The 27,711-nt window shown below is 34.9% G+C and overlaps 2 protein-coding genes across 3 annotated transcripts; one reads left to right on the top strand and one right to left on the bottom strand.

Moving 5' to 3' along the window:
- Window positions 1-649: 649 nt before the first annotated feature.
- cwf19l2 (CWF19 like cell cycle control factor 2) lies at window positions 650-23,188 on the bottom strand. 2 transcript variants are annotated; one of them, XM_058744377.1, is made up of 17 exons: window positions 23,031-23,188; window positions 20,421-20,531; window positions 19,877-19,999; window positions 19,099-19,209; window positions 18,271-18,390; window positions 17,420-17,513; window positions 15,944-16,059; window positions 14,051-14,613; window positions 13,212-13,317; window positions 12,837-13,052; window positions 11,050-11,187; window positions 6,999-7,211; window positions 5,207-5,323; window positions 3,395-3,550; window positions 2,323-2,403; window positions 2,140-2,241; window positions 650-1,132 (listed from the first exon to the last, which is right to left on the bottom strand). In XM_058744377.1, the coding sequence occupies exons 1-17, from the start codon at window positions 23,121-23,123 to the stop codon at window positions 992-994; spliced, it is 2,601 nt and encodes an 866-aa protein (XP_058600360.1). In that variant the 5' UTR covers window positions 23,124-23,188; the 3' UTR covers window positions 650-991. The 2 variants fall into 2 exon arrangements, with proteins under 2 accessions (XP_058600360.1, XP_058600361.1); XM_058744378.1 differs by having other exon boundaries at window positions 20,421-20,568; window positions 23,031-23,128.
- Window positions 23,189-23,225: 37 nt separating this feature from the next.
- Window positions 23,226-27,436, top strand: LOC131520286 (gastrula zinc finger protein XlCGF8.2DB). Its single transcript, XM_058744387.1, has 3 exons — window positions 23,226-23,511; window positions 23,996-24,216; window positions 24,858-27,436. The coding sequence occupies exons 2-3, from the start codon at window positions 24,114-24,116 to the stop codon at window positions 25,829-25,831; spliced, it is 1,077 nt and encodes a 358-aa protein (XP_058600370.1). The 5' UTR covers window positions 23,226-23,511; window positions 23,996-24,113; the 3' UTR covers window positions 25,832-27,436.
- The last annotated feature ends 275 nt before the right edge of the window (window positions 27,437-27,711 follow it).

Here is a 27,711-nt window from a genome sequence, read left to right as displayed (position 1 = left end):
TGCCAGAAGTTTTGAGAAATTTGAATTGAATTCTATTTTGAACTGAATTGTGATATGGAAACAGAATTATGAGAAAAAAATTCAGAACTGCAAAATATTTACATTTGTGAAATTTTACATAGAATTACTTGTGAGCTAAAAAGTCGCAATCACATTTTTTTATTCCATGGCGGGAACAAAAAACAGAAATGTGACGTAAACTCAGAATTCAAAGGAAAAAGGAAAAATTGTGAGATATAAACTCTGAATTGTGAAAGCATTATGAGTTTGAGTTTGCATCTTGCAATTCAGTTTTTCTCTCAAAATTGCAAGTTTATATCTCGCAAATCTAAAACTTTATAGCTTGCAATTCTGTTTTTTTTTCTTCTCAGAACTAAATATTATTTTTATGGTGTTTTGTCTTCTATGCAATGCAAATTTGAATTCTTTAAACAATTTAATCTGCATGCTCTTGAAAAGCAGCACAGCCTAAAATATAGCTATAAAAACAAAACTGATTTCTTTCTTTCACTAAATTAATGGTAGGGCATAAACAACATCGCCCCACAGATGATCAGTGCTCAACAGGGTGAACTCAAGGTCAGGTTCACAGGAACGAGCGAGCGAGACGTCATCTAAACATAATCAGATTATAAAGCCAGAGCACATAATCAGCTGAGCGGCTGGATGTCTTGTAATATTTTATTCTGAGTTTCATTGCTCAGGAAAACATGATTTACATCAACATTGGACGAGAGCAGGTATTATATTTAAGAGAAAATCAAATACTTCCTGGGTGATATTTAATTAAAAAACAAAACAAAACATTTGAAACATGAAAACGGTCCCATAAAAATGTTCAGACTAGATAAAACATGCCTGGTTTAAATGACTATTTTCTAGACATTTTACTTTAGATACTACATCCATGTACACATGACAAGCCCTCTAAAATTACATTTCAAGTACAGAAAAGTCTCTACAGAGTTGAGAAAGCACGCTGTCTCAGTGTCTAGCTGTCAGTTTTAGTGCAGTCAAACGCTTTCCACCACTGAGCGAACTGCAGAACCTTCTTACGCTGGTCGTCGAAATTCTCGCGTATCGGTTTCCGCCATCGTCTCGGTTCCAGGTCCAGCATCCCGCCCAGGATTTCCTGATGGAGACAGAACAAATCTCAGTCAATATGCTGATTTGGGGAAAAAATAATAATACAACTGCAATTACTCTGAAAACTTGTGATTTTAAAGGGGTCATGAACCGAGAAATCAAAATTCTCTTGGTCACTGTTCTATGAAAACATCCTGTAAGTTTCAGAACTCAAAACTTTCTCGTTATTCTAAAAACAGCTTATATTGAAGACAGTCCTACTCTATGATGTAATAGTGTGGATAAACACCACCTCTGCAGAAGATGATCAACGCCTGCCTCTACATCGCTGTCTGTTTAGCCCCGCCCACCGATTCGCACATGTATTGTTTATGAGAGGCGCAGAACCAATCGATAAAGATACTCTGAAGACAACAAGACGCTGTGCAGTGCCAAGTTGTGGAAGAACAGTGTTTGCATTGCCTTCCTTCTGATCCCAACATTAGGAAAGAGTGAATTAACTTTATTTATTTTTTTATGAAGATCCAGACCGTGTGAGTAAGAACACGGTCCTTTGTTCACTTCAAATTACCGCAGATTCGTTTACAAACAAGACACAATTCAACACGGGATTTTCAAAAAGACGTTGCTGTGCCGACTATATTGGATCCGACAGTACTGTCGCAACACACAAGTGCGTCTGTTATACAGATCGTTTAATATGTACTGAGTATTTATGCAGTTTTAACATAAATCACAGCAATGTCCATCTATGAGGAATGTACGCTGTCAAACACAACTCTTAGACAATCATAGCAGTGGGCGTTTACTTCTGAGTCTACAATGCACCACGCCTATTCAAACAGAGTGTTCTGATGAGGGTGGTTTAGAAACAGGACAGAAAATAGCATATTACTTCTAAACTATGATGTTTTTCGATGTAAAAATAACATTATAAGTGGACCTCGGAGAACACTACAAAATAAAAAAACAGAGGCCATGACCCCTAAAAAAAATCCTGTTTTGCTCTGCTTGTTTGTAAAGCTTCACAATAACACTACTGGCCGGACTTACTTTGCCAAAATAGTGTGGGAACTTCTGCTCGTTCTCGATAACATGCGCAAATCCACCCTGCAGTCCAAAATCCACAGAGAAGTACGGCAACCCGCGAGGAACCTGAGAAAACACGAGTGACGTCAAACACTGAGAGAAAGGAGGAAGAATAAAAGACATCAGGAGAAAACAGGAAAAACTCACAGCTCGTCTGATGTCTCTGGATGAGAGATCCACAACCTTCTTATTCATGGCCCATTCCTCATCCGACTCCATTATGGCTTTCTGAGCACACACACCGTAGATGGTTTATTGATAATAATGCTGATCAGTCAGATTTATAGAATTATAGAAGTAAAAATCCTATTAATTTTCCCCATTGAGCAAATGGTTTTTAAAATGATTAATGATGCACCAAAATTATTATTTTTTAACGAAACATTGAAATTAAAGTTGTCTTTTAACTGAGAACCAAGACGACTAAAACGATTGCTGCAGTTCCTACAGTGTTCTGCGTCATTGCTAGGTGGTTGCTGAGGTGTTGCTATTCGGTTGCTAAGGTGTTCTGGTTTGTTGCTATGGTGTTGTGGGTGGTTGCCAGTGTGTTGCTATGAAGTTGCTAAGGAGTTCTGTGTGGTTGCCAGGGCGTTGCTATGTGGCTGCTAAAGTGCTGCTGCTATGCAGCTGCTACAGTGTTTTAAGCAGTTACTTAAACGCAAGTTGCTAAAGTGTTCTGGGTGGTTGCCAGGGAGTTGCTATAGTGTTCTGTGTGGTTGCTATGCCACTGATAAGGTCTTCTAAACGGTTATTAGGGCATTGCTATAAGGTTGCTAAGGTGTTTAGAGTAAAAACAAACTAAAAATGAAGTTCATTTAAAAATCAATTAATTAAAAAATGTATTTAATAATCAATACTCAAAAACATTGAGTTGTACAAACATTTAAACTGCAGTTTTATATGAACTTCTTAATTACAAAATTAACAGCAATTTTATTACATAAACATTTAAATGGTGGCTGTCATAAAAATTTGTTTTCATAACAGATTTATTCAAACTTTCATTAAAAAATGAAGACAACATGTTAAGTAAAAATATAATGAATATGTAACAGTGCATATGTTTATCAAAACGCTCTTCTCAAAATAGCTTTCCTACAAAGATCTATGGGAAAAATGAAGAGGAAAAACACTTTCAGAATCAAGGCCGCTAAAGAACTGGACAGTCACTGCTGTGACTTATTGTGATGCCGGTTTGAGGCTGTTTGTTCCAAGTTACCTTAAAGTAAATGGGTGCCATGTCTCCGAGCTCTCTGGGCAGTGGCACACACTCGTACACCATGTGCAGGTGCCTCTTCGGATTCATATGAGTCTCCAAAAACACACAGTCCATCTCCTGAGACTCGAACATGCGGACCAGAGCCCGTCTGAACATCTACGAGAGAGCGAGCGAGAGAGAGAGAGAGAGAGAGAGGGCGCATTAGTAGTCATTCATTTAATCCATTAATCCAGGGGTTTTCAAACTTTTTTGTCAGCCGAACCCCTTTGACATAAATTATTTACTTAAAGTACCCCCTGATATTTTAAGTAAATATTTCAATAAATTACTGGCACATTTACATGTTGAAAGATTATTTGTTTTTAATTAACTTTAGTCAAATGTATTTGAATCAACTGTAGCCAGCTGTATGAACTGTTCTAAAGTGTGAACCAAATGGCCATCAGGACAATGGATCATGGGCTCTCCATGGGGTGTTATTGTGTTGTTTGTAGCACATTTGTTACCAGGTATAAAGGTCTGGTCTCACAGACAGTACTGGGTTAAGATTGTTTGAAGGATGACATGCTAAGATCACTGCTGAAGAACTGCTACACTGCTACCTTCAATAAATTCTTCTCCCCACAAGAACTTTGGTCAAGCTTACTTATTTTATGTATTAGAGAAATCTAGTACATTGGCGAGCCACCCAAACTACTGCTCAGCCAAATACAGCAAAATATAACAATGTTTAACTTTAAAAACATCTATTTTATCAGTTTTAAATTTCAGTAATATTTATATAGCTATTGTATTACACTCAAAAAATTATAAAAATTCATATTACTTTAATTTACAATGCATTATTTTAATTTTTTTTACAATAATTTTTTTAAATACAGGGTTTTCCAAACACAATTATTTTTATACATAAGATTTTACATTTACATGACAATTGTATAAACCTGTAACATTTATTTGCAAAAATATTTTAATTAATTTTTTATTTTTTTATTAATTCGCTAATGGTATACACTAGCAGGAATACCCTGTGCCAACTCACAAACCCCCTGCAATTCCCTCACGAACCACCAGGGGTTCGCAAACCCCACTTTGGGAAACCCTGCATTAATCGACTAATCAAATGTTTATATTAATTTTATTATTTAAATAATGGGAGTTGGTCAGAGACAACACGGCAGAAAGTACTGCCAGAAATCCAGAAAATCCAGAAATCCTAATTGTCTTTTATTTGTGTTTTATTGGAGTTCAGGGTGGTTGTTAGGGAGTTGCTAAGGCATTCTGGGGGGCTTACTAGAGAGTCTTCTGGGAATCTGTGTGGTTGTTAGGGTGTTGCTAAGGTGTTCTGGGTGGTTGTTAGGGAGTTTGTTCTAGGTGATTGCTAGGGAGTTTGTTCTGGGAGGTTGTTAGGGAATTGCTAAGTTGTTCTGGGTGGTTGTTAGGGAGTTGCTAAGGCATTCTGGGGGGCTTACTAGAGAGTCTTCTGGGAATCTGTGTGGTTGTTAGGGTGTTGCTAAGGTGTTCTGGGTGGTTGTTAGAGAGTTTGTTCTAGGTGATTGCTAGGGAGTTTGTTCTGGGAGGTTGTTAGGGAATTGCTAAGTTGTTCTGGGTGGTTGTTAGGGAGTTGCTAAGATGTTCTGGGTGGTTACTAGCGAGTTTGTTCTGGGTGGTTCCTAGGGGTTGCTAAGGTGTTCTAGGTGGTAGCTAGGGAGATGCTAAGGTGTTCAGGGTGGTTGCTTATGCATTATTCATGCCTGTAGCACAAACAGATGAGTATACATACACGAGCACAGGTGTTTGTAACGTTTGTACCTGTATTTCACTCCAGATGTCCTCATCCAGACCCGTGGCCGCTGTGTGATGCTGGATAGGGATGATCAAACAGTGACCTTCGGTCAGAGACACGCTGTTTGGCAGACACAAGTACACCTGCACAAGAAAAAACACACCCGTCATGTGATTAATGAGGACAGCGCGCTAAAATCTCAAGCTTGTCCCGCAGTCCGTCTCCTGTCGTCCCAAATGCACATGGACGAACCGAGCATCAGGAGGAATCCTCTTCAAGTGCACATCACCCGAAACGGCCAGACTGCTGCTGGAGAGATCAGGAATCTTTTGCCACAGATATACAGTGTTTCTGACAGCATGAGACAAAATGCTATTTAAAGCAAATTAGTCTAAGTGTGTGTGTGTGGTTGCCAGGGCATTACTGTTTGACTGCTAAGTTTTTTGGGTTGTTGCCATGTAGCTGCTAAGGTGCTCTAAGCAGTGCCTAGGATATTCCTATGAGGCTGCTAAGGTGTTGTAGATGGTTACCAGGGCGTTGCTATGCCATTGCTAAGGTGTTTTAGGTGGTTGCCAGGGCATTTCTATGTTTTTTTTAGGTTGTTGCTATGCAGTTGCTAAGGTGTTCTAAGTGGTTACTGGAAAATTGCTATAAGATTGTTAAGGTGTTATAGGTTGTTGCTATGCAGTTGCTAAGATGTTCTAAGCTGTAAATGGGACATTACTGTAACGTTACTAATGTGTTTTGGATGGTTGCCAGGGCGTGGCTATGGCGTTCTGGGTGGTTGCCAGGCATATGATAAGGTCTTCTAAGCAGATACTAGTGCATTGTTTTAAGGTTGCTAGGGTGTTTGCCAGAGTGTTGCTATGTGGTTGCTAAGGTGTTCTGGTTTGTTGCTATGCAGTTACGTTAAGACGAATAAATATATCAAAATGAAATTGTATAAAAACAAAATTGTATAAAATACTTCTCAGAGAATCTTTTTAGAATAGAATGGATCTCTTTCTTTTCCAATGGCCAAAGCAGTATATAATTGTTTTAAACAAATCAGATGTTTTAGGATATTTAAATAGGCTATAGTAGAATCAGAAATAAGCTACGGTGTGTGTAAATAAGCGTACATAATTGTCTGACGCTACGGAGTCACTGACAAAATCTTACCGTTTGCTTCAGATTCTATCCTTCAATCACAATGCTATTTTCATAATGTTCTGAAGATCGCAGAAGTCGTCTGCCTTCACGCGAATTCACTACAAATACGTCTAAATATCTAAATTCATATGTTTTGTTTAACTTTTGAATAATGACTTTATAATGTAATGTCAATGCTTAACTCCATTAATCAGCAGAATATTTAATATAAATGTGTATATTGAAAGGAAAAAACTATTACGCCAGTAAAAGAGTGCGTACGTCTAGAGTTCCCGTACGGTGCACAAATATTTAAGTTTATTTTTTATAAATCCCAATATGTACGTGGGATACATATACATATTCTTATTTATACATGAGGCCCCAGGTCCATATATCACGGAACTGCGATCCGTTTAAGCCCTAATAGTGGTTGGGGACCTCTGTTCTAAGCAGTAACTACGAAATTGCTATGAGGATGCTAAGTGGTTGCCAGGGAGTTGCTATGCAGTTGCTAAGGTATAATAATAATGATGACAAATATATTTTAGTATGACTTTCTCGCAATAATTTATATTCATGTGTAAACTGATATCAAACTTGATTCTTTAAAAATGAAAACTTATTCCAAGTTTTTCAGCATGAAGTTTTTCTCATAAGCAGAAATGTGACGGTAATATATCATGCCTTGTTTCCGACAGCGGCGATCAGATGTTTGGGCAGTTCAGGGCTGTCGAAGCAGTGTCTGCATTTCTCCATCTGTCCAGCTAACCGCCGCGTCTCCTGCACCGCTTTGTTCCTCTGCCGCTCTTCGTCTCGACCCGATCTTTCCCTCTGAGCTGCGCTGGACACAAACATGTCATCCAGCGTGTAGTTATCTCCGTCTGTCCTCCCCATCATCTGCAAAACACACAAATCCATTAATAACACAGTAAAAACAAACACACAGACAGAGTTTTGTTTGCATGCAGACTTTTATCAGTCACTTTATCTTGCATGTCTGCGAGTTTTATCTTGATTTAAGAGCTGAAAGCAGTTCAGGACAGAGGAATGAGAATCGTTTTATGAGTCTAATAACTCATGTGCCAAAATAGGGGTTTGTAAGTTGATGAAACGCTAGTAATTAGTTATATTGAATGTGAAACTAAAATACATGAATAAATGAGGCTGTATGATAATGCGCTGTATTCAGTGCCTCAGTTCAAAGTAAATGCGGATTTTTACTTTGCCGCATTTGGGACGCAATAAGCGGTAAGTTTAATTTATTTACACATTTGCATAATTTCCAAAATTGTTCTGGACAAAATTTACAGCATTTCACCAATATTGGTACAAAATAAAAGCTTGAGGACCTGAAATGTAAAAAATTTGAGGATTTGAACATTTGAAAGTGAAAAATTTAAGACATAAATATGAATTTTGTAATTTGTAGTTTAAATACAGATTAAATAAAATAAGTACTAGTATAAGTCCAAAATACTTTGGAAAGCTTTACATACGATTTAAGGCGACTTAATAGAGTGATCATATGCAGATTAGGAAGAAGCCATGCACTTTTGAGAGAGAAACAGAGGTCAGGTGATCTGATTGGGCAGCAGGTGGTCATGTGATCTGACTGAGGGTCAGGTGGATTCACTGCTGATCGCTGGCAAACCTGCGGGTCATTATCTGGAGCAGAATCCAGAAAGCAGCAGCAGATGCAACAGGGCCGCAGAGATTACGCTAACAGAGCGTGTGTGTTTCTCTCCAACACACGCGAGAGCGAGAGAGCTTTAACACTGTGCTACAACAAGCAGACAAAGAGGCAATGTATCCGTAGCAACGGGTGATCTGTGTGGGAGGCGTGTCTGTTCACACTGGCATGTTTGATTGACAGATGGAGAGGAGCCGAGGTGAGAGTGAATGTGTTGGAGAGTCTGACTGCGCTTTCAGTTCTACGTTTATTCTCTGCTTTTATGCTTTCTGACTGCAGCTAATGCAAATAAAAACCTAGACAGGGCAGAGATTTTAAGGATAGTTTGTGTGCAGGTCTGTGGTTGGCTGACAGCTGTCTGGATTACATATACCAATCTAACAACTAGATTTGCATTTTCAGTTTCATTTAAATGCAGGCTTTGGCACATCATGGTTACGGTCGACTGCTTAAGAATCAACACATAACACAAGACTGTGTTTGCACAGTAAAAGTGGCTATTAAGGGTTAAATAGATGCAAAAAAATTAATAAAAATAGTTTGCAATCAAATTACCAAAAAAAAGAAAAGTAATTTAATTTTCAGTAATTCATATTTTTAAAACTAATTTAACATTTTTAATTATCAAAATTAAAATGTAAATTAAATAATCAAATAAATAAATAATAAATCAACAAAGCTGCATAAAAAGTTGTATTTCATTATGTAAATAAATGTAAGTTATAAAAATCAACAATATATTTACTATGCAAATATTACAATAACAAATATTACATTGTATTACTGAGAACCAAAGGAGATTTTCATATTTGAATCATACATTTAAATTAAATAATCAAATCAATTCTTATTAATTAATTAAAGAATCAAATGGACATTTTTTTTCATATTTTTAAATGTATTTTTTAAATAAGGTAATATTTTACAATAATCTTTGATTTGTTAACATGAGTTAATTTGAACTAACAATGAAAAATACTTGTAAAGCATTTATTAATTTTAGTTAGCGTTTCTTTTTTACTTTTATTGGTATATTATTAAAAATCAAAAGTCATACCTTTTAGTATTATGTAATGGATCTGAACCATGAACATCTGTATTTTTATTAACTAACATTAAAAAGATGAATAAATACTGTAACATGTATTGCTCATTGTTAGTAAATTTTAGTTAATGCAATAATTAACAATAACTAGTGAAACCTTATTATAAAGAGTTACTATACATAAAGTATACAAGTGAGAATTAACTGCATATTTAGCATGTAAATATTACAATAGCATAATTGCATGACTGGTTAGATTTCAAATTGTGAACATTCTATTGGTGCAAGACAATGAGAAATGTACAAACTTTAGCATAAATAAACCAAAGATGATAATCAGGAAATGAATGCTGAAAAAGACACCGAGCATATTTCAGTATGCAAACAATTTTTAGGGAGCAAACCAGTTTTCTATTCAGTGCAAATATTTCAATTACATAATTCGCTGTCAGTTAGATTTTGAATAGCGAACATTCTATAAATGTGACGTCAACGTTCTAAAAATTCCCTACAAAAGTTTGAATGGAGTCGAACGTTCCACAGTTCAGCAATACGACGCAGCCTTACAAAAAAAAAAAACACACTCTGCACAATCACACACACAGCTACTGGTGAAATTGGTGAAATAAATATATTAATAACTTTTAGCTGCTATGCCATGGTAACTTGGCAGAGAGAGAGAGAGACACGGAGAGATGGGCCGCTAAAATGTGCAAATGTTTGTCACTTTTATATTTCTGGTCTCCATGGCGACTGTGACGTCTTAGTTTATTATAACGGATTTTAGTAGCCCTGCCCGGGTTTAAAATCAGAGAAACACCAAATCACATCGGAGCCAGAGAGGAGGACAGACCGCCACCATCTGCTGATGCCAGTCTGTCTTACGACCAGAGACGAGCACGGACAAATATACAAGCACAGGCTGTCTGTGCACGTCTGCGGCTCACAAACTCAGGCCTGATACATTAAAGCGGCCGAATATTTTTATACGTCACAGGGTTTTTTTTTTTTTTAACAATGGACTTAAAAATTACATGTGCTCTAATGTCTTCAGGCTACTAATAGCAATTACATAGCTGCTCATTTGCATAAAGTAAAAAAAAAAAAGGTCAAGTTTATTGCAAAGCATCAGCACTCTCATTGAAAACAATGCAGTCAGTGTTATTTTAGTAACACTAAGATTCCATTATAGTTTTCACTAATATTTTGAATTAGATTTTTAACTTCCCATTTTCGTTTTAATATTAATGTTTTAGTCATCTTGTTCTGTGATTCTTAGTTGTTTTTATAGTTTTTTTATATTATTTTATATCTCTATATATGGTTTTTTTTTCAGTTGTAGTTTTAGTTATTTTAACACATCAAATTAAACAAAAAAAAGTTTAAGCTTTTTTTTTATAATATTTTATTTCAGTTTATGTTTATTTTAATTCAATCAGTGTTATTTAGTATCATTGAGATATTATTATAATTTTTATTAATATTTTGAATCAGTTTTTATTTTTATTTTCCATTTTCATTGTAAAGTTTTAATAGTTGTATTGTGCGTTTTTGGCATTTTTATAAGTTTTTGTTTGTTTTAAATAATTCTATATAGTTTTTGTTAATTTATATCTATATAGTTTTTATTAATTTATTAATATTTTGGTTTTAGTTATTTTAGTACATCAAATTAAATTAAATTAAAATGAGAAATGTTACATTGGCAACTTACTGAAATAAAGCGTTTTCATATTTTATTTCAGTTAATGTTTATTTTATGTCAAGAAACATTTTTTTTTAAATTTTAGATTTAGTTAACTATAATAACCCTGAATTCAAGCAATTAAATGTTTTATAGTTTTAGTAAACCATAATAACCCTGAATCCAGTTAAATGCAAATCTCTTCGTGAACATCACTTTAGAAATACACACACTACTTATTGCTGTTTTCTGCTGATTGGCTAAACTCCACACAGTCATTTATCAGTGTTTGGTGTGTAAAGAGTGTGTCGCTCACCTTGGCCGCCATGCGTGAGTACAGAGCGTTCTGATCTTCAGCAGAGCTCATCTTCTCCCGTCTGACCATCTCTTGCAGAGCCATACCATCATCATCCTCAAAATAGCGCACACGCTCACCATCCTGGTGCGTCTCGATCTAAAAATCACCGAAGAGGAGAAAACTTGACGTCATTTGAAATTGTAGTTTACCAGGCTACAAGTTAATATTAATTATAAGTAAACTCCAATCAAATTACCATATTTAGCTAAATCACATCATGTCAGGAGAAAAAATTTCGGTTACTTAAAAGTACAACTAAAACTATTAAAAATATTTTTGTTGTTTGAAATAAAGCTGAAATAAAATATGAATATTAGATTAAATAAAAAATTAATGAAAATCAGAAACAATGCTTTGGCAACTAACTGAACTGAAAGTTGAAACACTGAAACAGGAAATAACAGGAAATAAATCCTAAAAACCCTAACAACAACAACAACAACAAAAACCTAAATAGCCATACTTAAAAAAAAAAAAAAAAAAAAAAAAAATACTAAAAATGACAAAAAGGCAAAACTAAATTACTAAAAATCAAAATGAAAATGTAAAAATATAAAAGCAACAAAGACAAAATGTGTTTTGGTGTCATTGAGATACTAGTATATTTTCTTTAATATTTTGAATTAGTTTTGCATTATCTTTTTGCACTGACATTTTAATTTTATAAATCAAATAATTTTTGTGTGTTTTTGTCATTTTTAGTAGTTACTATTAGGGGTGGAACAGTTCTTGGTAAAAAAAAAAACACATCGAACCGTACGGTCCTCCACACACTAGGAATTCAACTTAAATCTGACAATGCAGCTGTAATATGGTTTGTTATAAATAACAACATGTAAAACAAACAGGGTTCAGCGCAAACCTGTGCCTCAGAATGTGCGCAAATATTAAGCTCTCTCTGAAGTATTGTGTTTGAATGGACAAATTCACAAAAAATGATGTCAAAATGCCCGTCTTGGTAAGTATCTTATAGCACAGTGGTTTTTAGTCCTGTTCCTCGGGACCCACTGCTCTGCACAGTTTGCGTGTCTCCCTTATCTGACACACTCATTTGAGTTCATGGAGCTCTTTCCTAATGAGCTGATGATCTGAATCAGGTGTGTAAATTAGGGAGACAAGCAACATGTGCAGAGCTGTGGGTCCCCAGGAACAAGTTTGAAAAGCACTGCTATAGCAGACATAGCCGGCTGAACGTACAGTATCAGTTTTTCATCAACTTTCTTAATATTAATCATACAGCAACAACAAGGAAATCACTCACTGCTCTTGATTGAATAGCTTTTGTAACTTTAATAAAGATTAATATTTAATTTATACAGTAAAATATGCAATGCTATTTTACATTTGATTACTTTATTCAATTTCTGCACCTAGAAACTATTGTTAGACCTACCTAAAAAAACCCTGAAAAAAATCACTGTTTATTTTATTTGTATCTTTATTCTATTGTTTTTATTTGTGCTGTTGCTTGTTGTTCGATATTCTTATTTTCTTTATTTTTATTTGACAGTATAGTTTTTACCTAAACTGATCCGAGCCGAGTAAGTTGAACCGTTCCACCCCTAGTAACCATTTTTTTAATGTCTATATAGTTTTTATTTTTATTTCAGTTTTAATTTGAGTTATTTTAGTATATCAAGTTAACTTGGCAACTAGCTGAAATAATATTTGTTTGTTTTTTCTGGTTTTAGTTTTAGTTAACTATAATGACACTTCAAAGCTGTGTATGTGAGCGTGTGTCTCACTGCTTTCTGCTTCCTCCGTCCTCCTCTAGGCTCCTGTGGTTGGGACGGGGCTTTGACCGGCCAGGCTCGTCCCAAAGGGTCGGTCCTGAACAGCACCACGTCCTTTTCTGAGTCTGTTGGTGCAGAAACTGGTTTGTTCTGGTCTTTTCTTTGAGCTCGGTTCTCTTTGGCTCGACGGGCCGCTTGCATCTGAGCCTTCAGTTTTTCCACCAGCGCCTGTGATTATTCACACACAATCAAAACATCCCATCAGTATCTGAGTCTACTTCCAGCACATATGAAGACCATGAGCCCTAGTGAGCTTCCTACTAAGAAAGCATTTTTGGGCATCATGTCTAGGTCACATGGCTTTCAGGAGTGTTTTATTGAGCTCACCGTGTTTCCCATGAGTTCTGCCTTGACGAGTTTGGCTCCTAGTTTATTCATTTCTTCATCCGTCAGGATCACCTCTTCCTCCTCTTCCTCTTCCTCGCTCTCTGAACTGGTAGATTGACAAACCCAATCAGTTTTAGCATAAGTAACGTTCACAAAAGTGTAAAATAATGTCAAAAACTTGTACAGAATAAATAAATTTCACTGACTTTATGACATTTCCAATGAATCATTTGTGATTACTTCATACAAATTCCTAAAATTAATTTTGTATTTATATTTTCATTGTAATATTTTAAATATTTTAAATTTAAATATATTAATTGCAAAATAATATATTTTGATATATTATAAAAATACTTAATGTTTTAATATATTTTAATGATGAGTATTTTGCAATGAATGTAAAATATACTATTACAATATAATACATATTATTTAATTATCATTATTTATTTTTAAATACAAATTTAAATATATTTTGTAATTACAAATATACACATCATATATTACAAAGTATTATACAATAATAATATTGTATTCAAATAATGTAATTAATTGATAATCAATAAGCTTTATAGTTTGGCATAACCAGAAAAATAAATATTCATTATAAAAATCTTTAATTTACATGACACAATGGGAATCCTGGTTCTTTGAAGAAGTAGTTGTTAAGGGGGTGAATTAAAGCAAGAATTATCCGAGAAATATCCTACTTTTAGTTGTTTTGTCTTGTTTTAGATGAGTGAAATGTTGAAAAACTGTCTTCTAATGTGGGTGTAAAGGTCAGAATGACATATAGTGAAATCTCTTCTAAAATCACATGATCCCTTTATTCTGACCTGCTCACTGTTGTTGTTGTAGTTTTGCTCTCCTCCAGCGGGGCGGCGCTCTTCTCTGTGTGTTTCTGCGGGGTCGGCGTCTCCTTTGGATGCTGCACAGCGCTGCTCTTCCTCCAGGCAGGCACAACACCATCATCATCATTATCAAAAGTTTTCCTGAATTCTGCATTCTGACTGGACGTAGAGCCTTTCGGCCCCACCTTCCTAAACCCCGCCCTTCCGCTCAAGTCCTCATCAGCATCTGAGGGTTTGACGAACTTGAGGCTGGACTGAGAGGAAGTGTTGTGTCTCTGGGAATGCCGATCCTCGTCTGGATCCGGCCGGGATCTCGGAGGGCGTTCGTTGCAGCCTCGAGATCCTCTCTGAAAGTCTCGTTCTCTTTCTCTCGGAGCGTGTGGAGATCTGTCTCTCCGTCTCTCCTCCCGGTCTCCTCTCCTCCATCTCTCCCTCCCTTCCTCTCTGTCGTCTCTCCTCCATCTCTCTCGGTCTCCTCTCCTCTCACCCCTCTCTTCATACGCTACCTCTTCCGCCTCTCGCAGTTTCTTCTGGAACTCTTCCATCGACTGCAGTGGGAAGAGAGAACCATCACAACACATCATTAAGGCCTGTTTCCATCTGAAGCAGAATAAATTCACTACAGTTTAGTACTGGTCGCTCTCAGTGTGAAATGGTGTATTGGAAGACACTTTTTGACTCAAAATACGCTAATAAGTTTTAAGAAGTCAGGTTCCAGAAGTATTAACTGATGGTATATGATTCTGTTAAAGTCATCATTCAGCATAATTTCAAAAATTTATTTTAATTTAATAATAATAATTATTAAAAAAACACATTTACAAGCTGTACCACACATGAATCCTGAAGATAAAAAACACCAATAAGAGAATTATGGCAAAAAAATTCAGAAATTAAAAAATATCAAAAACTATTTTTTCAAAATAACATATTTGAATACATTTTATCTATCTATCTAATTATTTTGCAAATGAAGAATACAAGATTTAATAATATATTAATAATAATATTAATATACAAGTTCATTATATATATTAATGATAATATATTAGTACACATTATAATAAATTATCATGATATTTAAAAAAAAAAAGATTCTTGTCCTCTCTCTCTCCATAAAATGTTACATTACATATAAATGACATTAATATTTTTATACAAATACATTTATATATTAATATATGTTATAACATTATATTAAAATATATTTAATACATTATTTTGCAATAAATGTAAATATATTTGTGCAATTCTTTTGCAATAAATGTAAAACACAATCTATTATATATATATATATATATATATATATATATATAAAACATATTACAATATATTAAAATATATTATTTTGCAATAAATTTATTGTATTTTATACATATAATCAATAACTACAAATCAATAATTTCATATTATGCTGTGGTTTCTTATTTAATTGTGATTCATTCAAAATCTGTAATGTTTGATTCAAAAGTCTGATTTATTTCAGAGCATATCTGTATGGAGAAACTGAATAGCAAAACGTTTTTCTACAAAAAGCTCTGCTACAGGATCTGAAGCTCCACAAAGTAAGATTTTCTATTTTAGATGAGTTACGATCTTGCTGTCTAAAGAGAAAAACTGGACAGTGTGAAATAATACGACAACACTGTATCACATGTCCTTATTGGTTGCACAACAGCAATGATTCGTTCAGTTTCATGAACAAATGACTATTATAAGCTAATTCTTTAAATATGAATCAAATTAAGAAACACTGCCATGCACAAACTCTGAACTATCGCAGAAGGGAAGCAACTTTACAGTGTGTTGAAGTACGGAGAGATGTTATTGTTTACCGCTGCTGTGTGTGTGTGTGTGTGTGCGTGCGTGCGTGTTCACCCCGTATCTCTCTGCCACCACGCTCTCCAGACTGCGCTGTTCTCTGTCAGCCTGCTCTTTCATCCTCTGATATGACTTCCTGAGCCAGCTCACCCCTCCATCATTCACCACTCCAGCTGAGACAGAGAGAAATCAGTGTAAAACATCTGTCAAATTAACACTTCCCGCTCAGCCTGTACAGAGCTCAGATAAGAGCTGCGCTGTCAGCTTAACGTCAATGCCAAACGCCATTTTAACTCCTCATTCTAATCATGTGACAAGTGAAACAATATATTTAAATGACAAAGAAAATGCATTGAATGAATCATGAAAAATGAAAAAGGACAAGAGCAGCTCATTGACTTTAAACTCTCTCTAAAAGAGCATGGGTTACAATATTAATAGTTCCAATTAGTCCAACTTTTGCATAAAGTCTGGTAAAAATTGCAGCTTGTTTTTGCCACAAACAGCCAATTTAGCTTTTTAGAAGGTTATTTGACCAACATGTAAACCTCTTTTTTTTTTTTTACATTTAGGGGTGAATAACATTAAATTGCACACAACTCTGAGAGAACAGAGACTGCGAAGATGAGTTTTTATGGCCCATGTTAATTTGATCTGACATTACAGACACCTAAATACGTTCTCAGCATTCTGCATATGAAATATAAATCACAAGGAGAAAAAAATTGTTGTTCATTGCAAGTGTTTGCAACACAAATTTCTGTGGACGCTTTGCGAAAGATGCAACGCAACACAACCTGCTCACAAATACCGTTTCTGCAAAGGTAAAAAGCATTGTGAAATGCTAGAACACTGAAATCTGTTACTATTATTATTATTATTATTATTACAAATATTAAATTGTATATAATATATAGTACAACACACCATTTTATAATATAATATAATAGAATTTAAAGTAATAATAATCTGCAATATGAAAAATATATTTTATTAATTGTTCCCATTCCATTTTATATTTTCCCAAGTTCCATGTTTTCTGTTTTAATTTTTCTAGATTTCTAATTTATTTATTTGATTCACTTTTTAACTCTATGCCAGCATCAAGGCTATTTCATGGCGATCTCAGAATAAATTACACAAGGTATACAATCAACAAAAAGTTATTCCATTTCAAATGGTTTAATCAAATAATCTAAAATGATGCCTTATCAATTGACTCCATAAACATGATGTGAAGAATAACACACAAAAAAAAATGCCAAAGGTCAGTGTTGAACTGCTCTACACTGTTTACATTTATGTAAAAATTCTCACTCAGAAATTGCTTGTAAATTTCACAACTACAAGAGCGACAAGCAACAAAACATGAAGTTTTGAAGCAGAGAGACCAAGAAAGTAGTTTCGTGTAAAATGTACTCCAATAATGTGTTTAGGATTTCACACAAACTGTATCGCCTACAGCGGCTGAGACAAAAATAATCTTTTGGAGTCTGGCCGTGTCGGATCATCACACCTGGTTTCGGCGTTTACCTTTTTTAACGGCGGTACAAGAGGTGTCCCCCGGGGGCAGACCACTTCCTCCGTCCTTCCAGTAAGGGTTCAACTCTAACCTGTGAAGACCAGCCTGAGAGAAAGAGAGAGACATACATGATAAACACAAAAACCCACTACAAAAGTGCTTACTTTAACACATGGTTTGACTGCTTGGTCTGAACCCAAGTTTAACAGCTGTTTGCATCAAGGAGAAGATAATAAAAGTTTTTTTTATTTTTTTTATTTTAAATGATGACACACAAAATTTCAACCGGTACTCAACGGAGGTACTTCCTCAGCATTCTGCACATGAAATATAAACCAATGAAAGATGAATTGTTTATTGCAAGCATTCGCAACAAAAATTGCTGTGGACGCTTTGCAAAAGATGCAAGGAATGCAAAACTTTCACAAATGCAATTTCTGCAGAGATGCACAGCAATAAGAAATGTATTATGCTAAAATAGGTCAATTATGTATTAATAACAGCAGTACAGTTTCACAAACTCTTTGCAAGGTGAAAAACACTTTAAAACATTAAAAACTGGTTAAAAAAGATGTTTAATGTTCAATCTGTTAAAACCAAAACTATTTTCATTTGACTGCTTTTGTTACTGGGATAAAATATGAAAAATCTTCATATGTGATTGATTTTATTGATATTTCTGAAAGCAGCATGCTCATTCGTAAATATTAGTCCTTTTTTGTAATCAGCAGATTTTTTTTAAGATGCACAGCAGTGTCATTAAACTGGGATGAACATCTTTTAATTTCACAGATTAGTTTTAACACCAATTACAAACAGCACTGCCGTCTTCACGTTGTTTGGAGACACAAACGTCGCTCACCTGTTCAATAGACTCTGCTTTCTGCCTTTCCGCCTCTTTCTCTGCTTCTTTGTGCGCTCGTCTCTCTGCCACGGAGGTCGTCTTCATCGCCAGGAAGTCAAAGGTCATCCATTCGTCTCTCTAGGAAAGGTCAAACAGACAGAGGCTTCAAAAAACAAGACCATTCTTCATCGTAGTGGGCGTTTTGGAAAATCTGGTCACAAATAAGAGGCATCACTAGAAAAAAAAAAGATGTCATTCTATTCTGACCCACAAGCAATTTTATTGCTGCTAAAAATAACTATTCAGGAGGACAGAAAAGCATTTGTGTGCATCTCGGCCCATTCGTGCAAACCTTTCTCATCTTTGTCACATTGCTGGATGCTGAAAATGAATGACTTCTGGTGGCTGTCAGTGTGAACACCCTCGCGGCTCAGAGAGAGCTCTTCAATTCAACTAATAACAGTATTGAAGTTTCCACAAGTGGCTTTACTGTGTAGGACAACAATCACCCACTCTGACACACACACACACACACACACACACTCTCTCGCTCTCTCTCATAATCTCAATGTCTTTCTGAAGACTGTGATTACGGTCCACAGCAAGGATAGTAATCGGATCACATTAAACTGCTGTATGACAAACCGCCTCCATTAATTCTGGAGAACACAAAACAGACTTACGCATGTCAGGTACTAGTAAGTATAAATCTGTTCTCACTGAAAGCCAAATAATAAATTACTGAGATTATGGGGATGTTGGGAGAGAGAAATTATTGATCTAATATTGGGGCCCATTTCAGATAACCAACAAAACTCACTCAGCAACAATAGAGTAGGATCTTACTTGGTTAGCACTGGCTGAGCTGACAGTGGGCGTGGCCTCATGCTCCGCCTTCCATGCCTTGTCTCCACCCCCCGATAGAGCCGGGGCCTCCACCCACTCGCCCTCTGAGTGCTGAAAAGAAACAAAGATGGGCACAGAAAAAAAATATGATTTTATACTACAACAATCACAATTTACTGCAACAAATTTAATCATGCAACCAGAAATACTTGGAGAAAAGAACATTGCGGTTAAGTGTGGATTAAAGGAATGGTTCATTCACTTGCTCAGAAATGGATGCTCTGCAGTGAATGGGTGCCGTCAGAATGAGAGTCCAAACAGCTGATAAAAACATCACAATAATCCACACCACTCCAGTTCATCAGTTAACATCTGGAGAAGACAAAGGCTGGAGGAAGCATTATTATGGGTTTTGGCCCGTTGCAACGGTTTAAAACGTTTTAATGATGGATTTGTTTCAGCTTTTGTCTTCTCCAGATGTTAACTGATGGACTGGAGTGGTGTGGATTATTGTGATGTTTTTATCAGCTGTTTGGACTCTCATTCTGACGGCACCCATTCACTGCAGAGCATCCATTGCTGAGACACTGATGCAATGCTACATTTCTCCAAATCTGATGAAGAAACAAACTCATCTACATCTTGAATGACCTGAGAGGGTGGGTAATACTTCAGCAAATTTTCACTTTTGGGTGAACTGTTCCTTTAATGTGATTAAAAGGGCTAAACGTAACATGAAAACCCAATAAAATAAAACCCTAAACATCCAGGTACATACTTCAGAGCTGTCACAAGATGCATCTTCCTTGTCTTTTGTCTCTTTCTTGGCTTTCTTCTTCTCTTTCTTACTCTTTTTTGCTTTCTTCTCTTTTTTCTTTTTCTTGTTTTTCACTGTATGCTCCTGTGTGCAAAAAAACAAGCACAAAATGTGAATCCAGTGTGAAGAGAGATAAAAAAAAACAACACGGGGTGCACCACATCTTGTTAAAGATAACATGAACTTGCTTTCATAGCATTTTCATTTCTACAGTATGATTTCTGAAGGATCATGTGACACTGAAGACTGGAGTAATGAAAACTCAGCTTTGCATCATAGAAATAAATTACATTTTACAATATATTTCAATAAACAATATTTATTTTACATTGTAATAACATTTCACAATATTACTGTTTTTACTGTATTTTTTAATCAAATAAATGCAGCCTTGGTGAGAAGAAGAGATAAGTTATATTATGATTCATCTTCACTAAGCACATGCACATTTATTTGGGTTTCTTGTCGTCTGTATCAAGGCTCACGCTGCAGTTTGACCTCTGACCTGGCCTATCTGCTGCAGTCGCAGGTCAACATCCGGAAGCATCCATGTGTCCTCACCCCTGGCCTTCCTCTCGGCCTTCCTCCTCTCCTCTTTCTCATACTTCTCTTTAGCCTACAGAGAGACAAAGCAGCAGGAGAATTGGTGATTTCTGAAAGCAGATAAGTATTACGGGCTGTTTAAATTCTAATTACATATTTGTCTGCTGCATCCGTTCGCTAGACCAGGTTGTGCGTGTGCACTGAGGTGATAAAAGTTTGTCAGGGTTAAGGCAGACTAAGGTAAATGTGTGCACAGAGAAAACCCAACACAGCTGGCAGAGAGATAACAGACACAATATGTGCACCGAGATCTGTGACTACAGTAGGAATAGCAAACTACTCGTATTATTTCTGCAGTATTTGAATTTCTATTTGTAAACACAAACAGAATGACCTTCTATATTTGCTAAAAATGCAACATCATAAGCATGTTTATTTCTGAGATGACCTTACGGGATTAAACATGCAGCAAAGTGAGTTCATCTAACAATGCATCATACTACTGTTTGAAATTTGTATCACTGTATACTGTTTCACATCATATATTTTGAAAAATATTTAGTATTTATATTCTATTACAGTATTTATAATATCTTTAAATTAACATTTATTTATTTTTATTTTCATTTAAATTTTAATTAAATTCATTGTAATTTTGTTTTTGTTATTTTTAATATTTCTATTCAACTTTCATTTTATAAATTTTTATATTTAAATTATATTATTTAATTTTAGCTAAAAAAATGTTATGAGCTTGTCATTTGTATTGTTTTTTAATTATTTCTATTTTATTTTACTTAAAAATTTTTTTTTTTACAATTTTAAATGAACTTTTATTTTTATATTTATAGTTTAATTTTTGTCGTTTTTATGTGATTGCCGTTTATATAATTTGTCATATTTCTATTTAGCTTTAATTTATTTTAATTTATTTATTTAAAGGTGATGCTGATGCATATCATCATTTACAACATCAGATTATAGGAACGGTTCAGACAAAATTTAAAACATATTTAAAGGTCATAGCGCTTTCTTAAATCAGAGACCATGAGAACTCACTGTACAAAGGAGGAAAAGGGAGGACATTTATTTTTATTTTTTTTACTATAATTTTTTGTTTTACTATACTCAAAGCCTTTCCTCTAATTTGTACCTTCTACATAATAGGACATATTCTATATAAATTGCAAACATTAATTAATCACAACTAGTGTTGGGCAACAATTAATCTAGATTAATCTCATCCAAAATAAAAGTTTTTGTTTATATAATATATCTGTGTGTACTGTGAATATTTATCATGTGTATATAAAGACACACACATACAGTATATATTTGGAAAATATTTACATGTATATATTTATATTAATATAATTTATATGATATATAAATATATTTAATATATAAACATAACACATTTTTCTTAAATATATACATAAATGGGTGTGTATTCATATATACATAATAAATATACACAATACACACACATATATTATGTACACAAAAATCTTGATTAATCGTTGCCCAGCACTAATCACAACCATTACCATCCAAATATGCACATCACCATGTTCATCAGCTAAAAGTTTTGTCCCAGGATAAATCTGGTTTTGTGGACTGTTAGCGCCACCTGAAGGTAGTTGAATGTCAGTTCAGATACAGAAGTAACCAAAACTGACAGGGTCAGAACTAACTAGTAGCGACCAGGCAGATTAATCAACTGAGATGATGATTGTCACTACTTCACCAATTAACAGAAATATGTCTGTTCCAAAAAATACTGAGAGTTTTTACAATGGAAGAGAACAAACTTGTGTTTTTGGTATGATCTGAATATTGAGTGAAATTAATTATGATTAATTCCCAATTTTAAGAAAACCTCCTTTAGTATGATTACATTATATAATAACTTTACACTGGACATAACTTTTTAGAGAATGTCAATTAATAACGAAATATTTCTCTTGCTGAAAAAAGTTATTTTAAGAATATAATTTATTTAAAGAATACATTTCTTTCCTAAAATAAATGACATTTTATATTCTATTATAAAATGCAATGATATATCAGCATTTTAATCGATGCATTGTAAACAGCGTTCAATCACAATTTATAGAACATACTTAATACATACTATATTATACAGAGAGTAATTATTATAAGTATAAAACTATTGGTATATCGGACATGTATTTTGTCGATTTAATGCTGATATAACATTGCATTTTATAACAGGATATAAAAGCTAGTCATTTATTTTAAGAAAGATAGCAAGAACAATTTCGTTATATTTCATTCATTACTTTTGAATGATTAAATATATTTACATAACAAATACATCGAAATAAACAGCAAATATTGACAAACGACATATAAAGAAGTTCAAAACACGCTTTAGGACATTTAGATGACACAATAAAGACATAAATTCATAATCAAGCTGTGTATTCATGAAATTTGAATGTAAAGGTTTGTAAACAAATCTGTCAAATACAGCATTCGCTTCTTATTTTGATAGGTCTTCGAGTCTTATTCTGACTGAATATTAGTTTAAAGCGTTTATTTGTTTTACCTGTTGTAAAACGAGCTCTCTTTCTTCCCTTTTGGCCTCTTTTCTAGATTTGATGCTGTTTACGCTCTCAAAACTCCCACCGTACGCTGCCATGATGCTGCCGCAAATGCGCTCCCACTGTCGCAAACATCTACCGTAATGCGTCTGTCGCAGCAGATGCTACTCGCCTGTTTCCCTTCAGGGGGCGCTGAATGCTGCTAAACCCCATTGAGGCGCATTGAAACCTCAGGACGCTTTTGTCTTATTGGAGACATTTTTTACAGTACAGCCATATATTAATAATTTTAAGACAAATCGGGAAACATGTGCGCTTGTTAAAGCGCATTTATCAAAAAAAATCACGCACAGTACGGTAGGTGTTCACGACAGTGATGAGCGCGTTTGAGGCAGCAATATGAAATCGCATGAGTTTTAATAGCAAAAAACATTAAATACACAAAAACGGGAGGGGAGACGAGATAGAGAACAGATACTACAAAAGGTAAAACAAATAAACACTTTAAACTGACATTTGCTATGCATGTTGGCTACGTCTGTGTGTCATTTTTGCGTCAAAGTGATAACATCTGAGCTCTTGCAATGTAACATTTGGCAGTATCAGCTGTTTAAACTGAATTAATTATATGTCACGAGATTAATTTATGCATTATGCAGTTTTATTTATTATGATTTATGTGGAGCTACACTGTTGTCACTGGAACATAATCTTCACCATCAGCATCATAAATGATGACCAGCAACAGAATCACTGGGATTTTGCATTTGTTGTGTTAAAATATTTGCATGTAATTGCACATGTATTATTAATTATTTGGCTTTGAGTCAATGCATGATCTTAAATGCAAAGGAAAAGAGAAACTACAACAAAAATACAAAGACTGTGTAGTAAAATTTGGAAAAAAAGACAGGTTTATTAATAATTAAAGCATAAAAACAAATAATAACTTATTATTTTTGACTTCTAGGACAGATTTAGTCCTTTGGCCCATTCACAGCTGAAGCTACTATTATATTCCCGTCATCCTACATGAGAGGAACACACTCCCAAGAAACTCCAGGTGTAACAAGTGAAATACATGTACAATGTATACTATGGTAAAGACAGAGTTTGTTGAAGAGGAGAATGAAGACATGAGTGATCCAGAACCATCCAGAATGAAACATGAAGATACTGAGGAACAAACAGGTTGGTGTCCATTCTTGATTGTTAATTATTGCTGAGGAATATTAATAAAAAAAAGCTTCAGTTGAAATTTGGTGGCTGTATTCAGAAAATCATATACCCAGCTAACAAGAATATATTATAAGAATGTTTTTATGAAAGTTATGAAAACAAAAAAATCTCCTAAAATAAAACGTTGTTTTATTTGTTATGTGAACAGTAAGGGAACATTCCATTTTAGAATTTTGTAAACATTATGGGAACGTTACATTTGAATGTTCCCGGAATGTTCTGAAACAAGCAGCAACATTTAAAAAAACCGTTAGATGAACATTCCAATAAAACATTTCCGAAAACATTCCGAGAACAATGAATGAATAATATTTTTGTGGTAACGTTTTGAGAACATTATCAAAGACCGGATAACTTTGAATGAACATTCTATTAACCTTACTGTTCGTAACTTTGAGAGAACCTTGCCTGAACGTTCTGAGAATGTTGCTTGTTAGCTGGAGAAGTGGCATAAAATACATTTACATTACTTTACCCTTGTGTAGTAATTGGATGGCATTGAATGAGCGTGATGGAATTTAATTCTAGCATATCAAATATACTTTTGTTTAATTGATTTTGTGTGTGTGTGTGTCTGTGTGTGTTCTTTGCAGACATAAAAGAAGAAAGTGAAGGACTGGATGAGGTGGAGGAGAAACATCAGAATCAAGATACTTTCATAACTGAAGAAACGTGTTCAGAGACTGAGAAGAAAACTCAAAGAACCGAAGCCAAAAACTCCTTCATGTGCCCTCAGTGCGGACGGAGTTTCACGCGGAGAGACAGCCTTAAGGAGCATTTACGAATTCACACGGGAGAGAAACCTTTCAGCTGCCATCGCTGCGGGAAGAGTTTCACGCGTAAAGAGAGCCTAAAATATCACCTGCGGATTCACACCGGAGAGAAACCGTACGCCTGCCATCAGTGCGGAAAGAGCTTCACCTTCAAAAACAACCTCAAGGTTCACATAAGAATCCACTCCAGGGAGAAGCTGTTCATCTGCCCTCAGTGCGGAAAGGGTTTAACGTGTAAAAAAGGCCTCAAGGATCACATAAGAGTTCACACCGGAGAGAAGCCTTTCAAATGCCATCACTGCGGAAAGAGCTTTAAATGGGCGCACAGTCTCAATAATCATCTGCACTCTCATTCTGGGGTGAAGCCTTTTAATTGCGTTCACTGCGGAGAAGGTTTTACGTCATCATCCATCCTGAAAAACCACCTGAAGGTGCACACAAATGAGAGGCCGTATGTGTGCTCTTTGTGCGGAAAGAGTTTTATATGGCTGGGCAATTTTAAAGAGCATCAGAAGAGACACAGCGGTGAGAGAGATCACGTGTGCTTCGAGTGCGGCAAGACCTTCACCACAGCCAAACGACTGAAGGAGCACCAGAGGATTCACACCGGAGAAAAACCCTACAAGTGCTCGCATTGTGACAAGAGCTTCACTCAGTCTGGATCGCTGAAGGTTCACGAGCGAGTTCACACTGGAGAGAAGCCGTACCACTGCCCTTCGTGCGGGAGGAGTTTCTCACAGTTAACCAATCTTGTTACTCATATTAAAAAACATTGTAAGAAATCATCGCAGTGAGAACACTCTTAAAGTGCCTCTATTATGGGTTATGAAAGGTTCATGTTTTGGTTTTGGGAGTCCCCAACAACAGGTTGAAATGCATGCAAGGTCAAAAAACACTTTCATTGTCTTATAATATGCGTTTGAAGAGTTCATTTGCAAGAACAGATAACTCAGTTTTATAACATTTTCAAAATTCAAGTTTTTTCATTGTGCATTCCAATTAATCTCAATCAAACTGCAGTTGTTGTTTTTTTTGTTTTTTTATTAGGTTAAAAAATAATTTAAAAATACAGCTAACTAACACAATAAAACACGATAACATGATAAAAAACACGATTTTTGACAGTTTAAAAAAACGGAGTTATCTGAGTTAATTTAGTTTTACCTTACTTGCTCAGCGACTCCCAAACGATTCGCTCAACGATTCATTTTTCCAAAGCCCTCCTTTGCTTGACGCTAATCTGCGGTGATTGGTCCGATTTGTCTCATTTCCATTTCATCATGTCTGTAATGCCTGATAAAGCAGGTTTGTGAGTGCAGTGCTACTTTGTGTACAGCGTTGCCGGGGAAACTGCTATTGTTACTGCTTCAAAAGCTCCACCTAGTGGCAAAGAATGAATTTGCATTTTCATTCAGACCAAAGCTAAAAGACCAGCAAGGGGGCGGACAATATGCTAATATTTCATGTTGACATCAACATGAAATGGCTTGGGATTCGTTTTAAAAACGACTCGTTTCAGTGATTCAGCGTCGACTCTTTTTTTTGAGAGACAATAACTTTATACTCGGTGCACTTTCAGATTTAAAACTTTGCAGGATGTTTTCATTCACTTAGAGCTGCGTTACACACTGCATGAAAGCTCATTTTCAAAAATCCATAATAGGGGCACTTTAAAAATAAAGGTGCTACATGATGCTTTAGAAGAACCTTTTTGTCTAAATGGTTCCATAAGGAACCTTTAACATCTATAGAACCTTTCTGTTTCACAAAAGTTTCTTTGTGGTGGAAGAAGGTTCTTCAGATTATAAAAAGGTATTTTTATAAGAACCTTTGATCTTTGAATGGTTCTTCAATGGAATCGCTGTGAAGAACCTTTATTTTTAAGAGAGAAGGTTGTTTTCATGTGAAACACTTTTGAGTGGATTACACTAATGGTCAAATGTTTCTTATGCTCACCATGACTGCATTTATTTGATCAAAAATACAGTAAAATTGTGAAATATTATTAGAATTCAAAATAACTGTTTCCTATGTGAAAATATTTTAAAATGTAATTTATTTCTGTGATCAAAGCTGAATTTACAGCATCATTACTCCAGTCTTCAGAGTCACATGATCCTTCAGAAATCATTCTGAAGATTTGCTGCATTTATTTTTGATCAAATCAATGTAGCCTTGGTGAGCATAAGATAAATCTTTATTCATTAATGTCATTAATTTAAGGGTTAAATTTTTAAATAAAGCTTTAAGAGCTTATGTCTTGTGTATAATGTGCTGACTGTACATGAGAAATAAAAAAGTAAAATCTTGCAAAATATTGTATCAAGTGACCTGCTTTATGAATTCATCAAAACATAAAATAAATCAATATGATAATCTGAAGATTATGTATCAATTGGAAAAGATCTGCTATTAAAAAATTTATTTACTTAAGTGTTGTGTTGAGATACATTGTTGAATACCATCAATTTGTTTGAAAGTGAAATAAATTTCAACAAGTTGATCCAGTTGTTTGAACATGTATGCATTATAGGCACCTATTTATCTGCACATTGTTTGGCTGAAAATGATCTCATTGTTATATAGAAAGATGAAGAAATAAGGAAAATAAATGCAATAATATTTGAATGTAAAAAGAATAAATACATAAACCCAAAGAAAAGATTGTAACCAA

The sequence above is a fragment of the Onychostoma macrolepis genome, chromosome 15, assembly GCF_012432095.1.
Source record: "Onychostoma macrolepis isolate SWU-2019 chromosome 15, ASM1243209v1, whole genome shotgun sequence".
Taxonomy (NCBI): Eukaryota; Metazoa; Chordata; class Actinopteri; order Cypriniformes; family Cyprinidae; genus Onychostoma; species Onychostoma macrolepis.
This window is presented reverse-complemented; position numbering and strand designations above follow the sequence as displayed.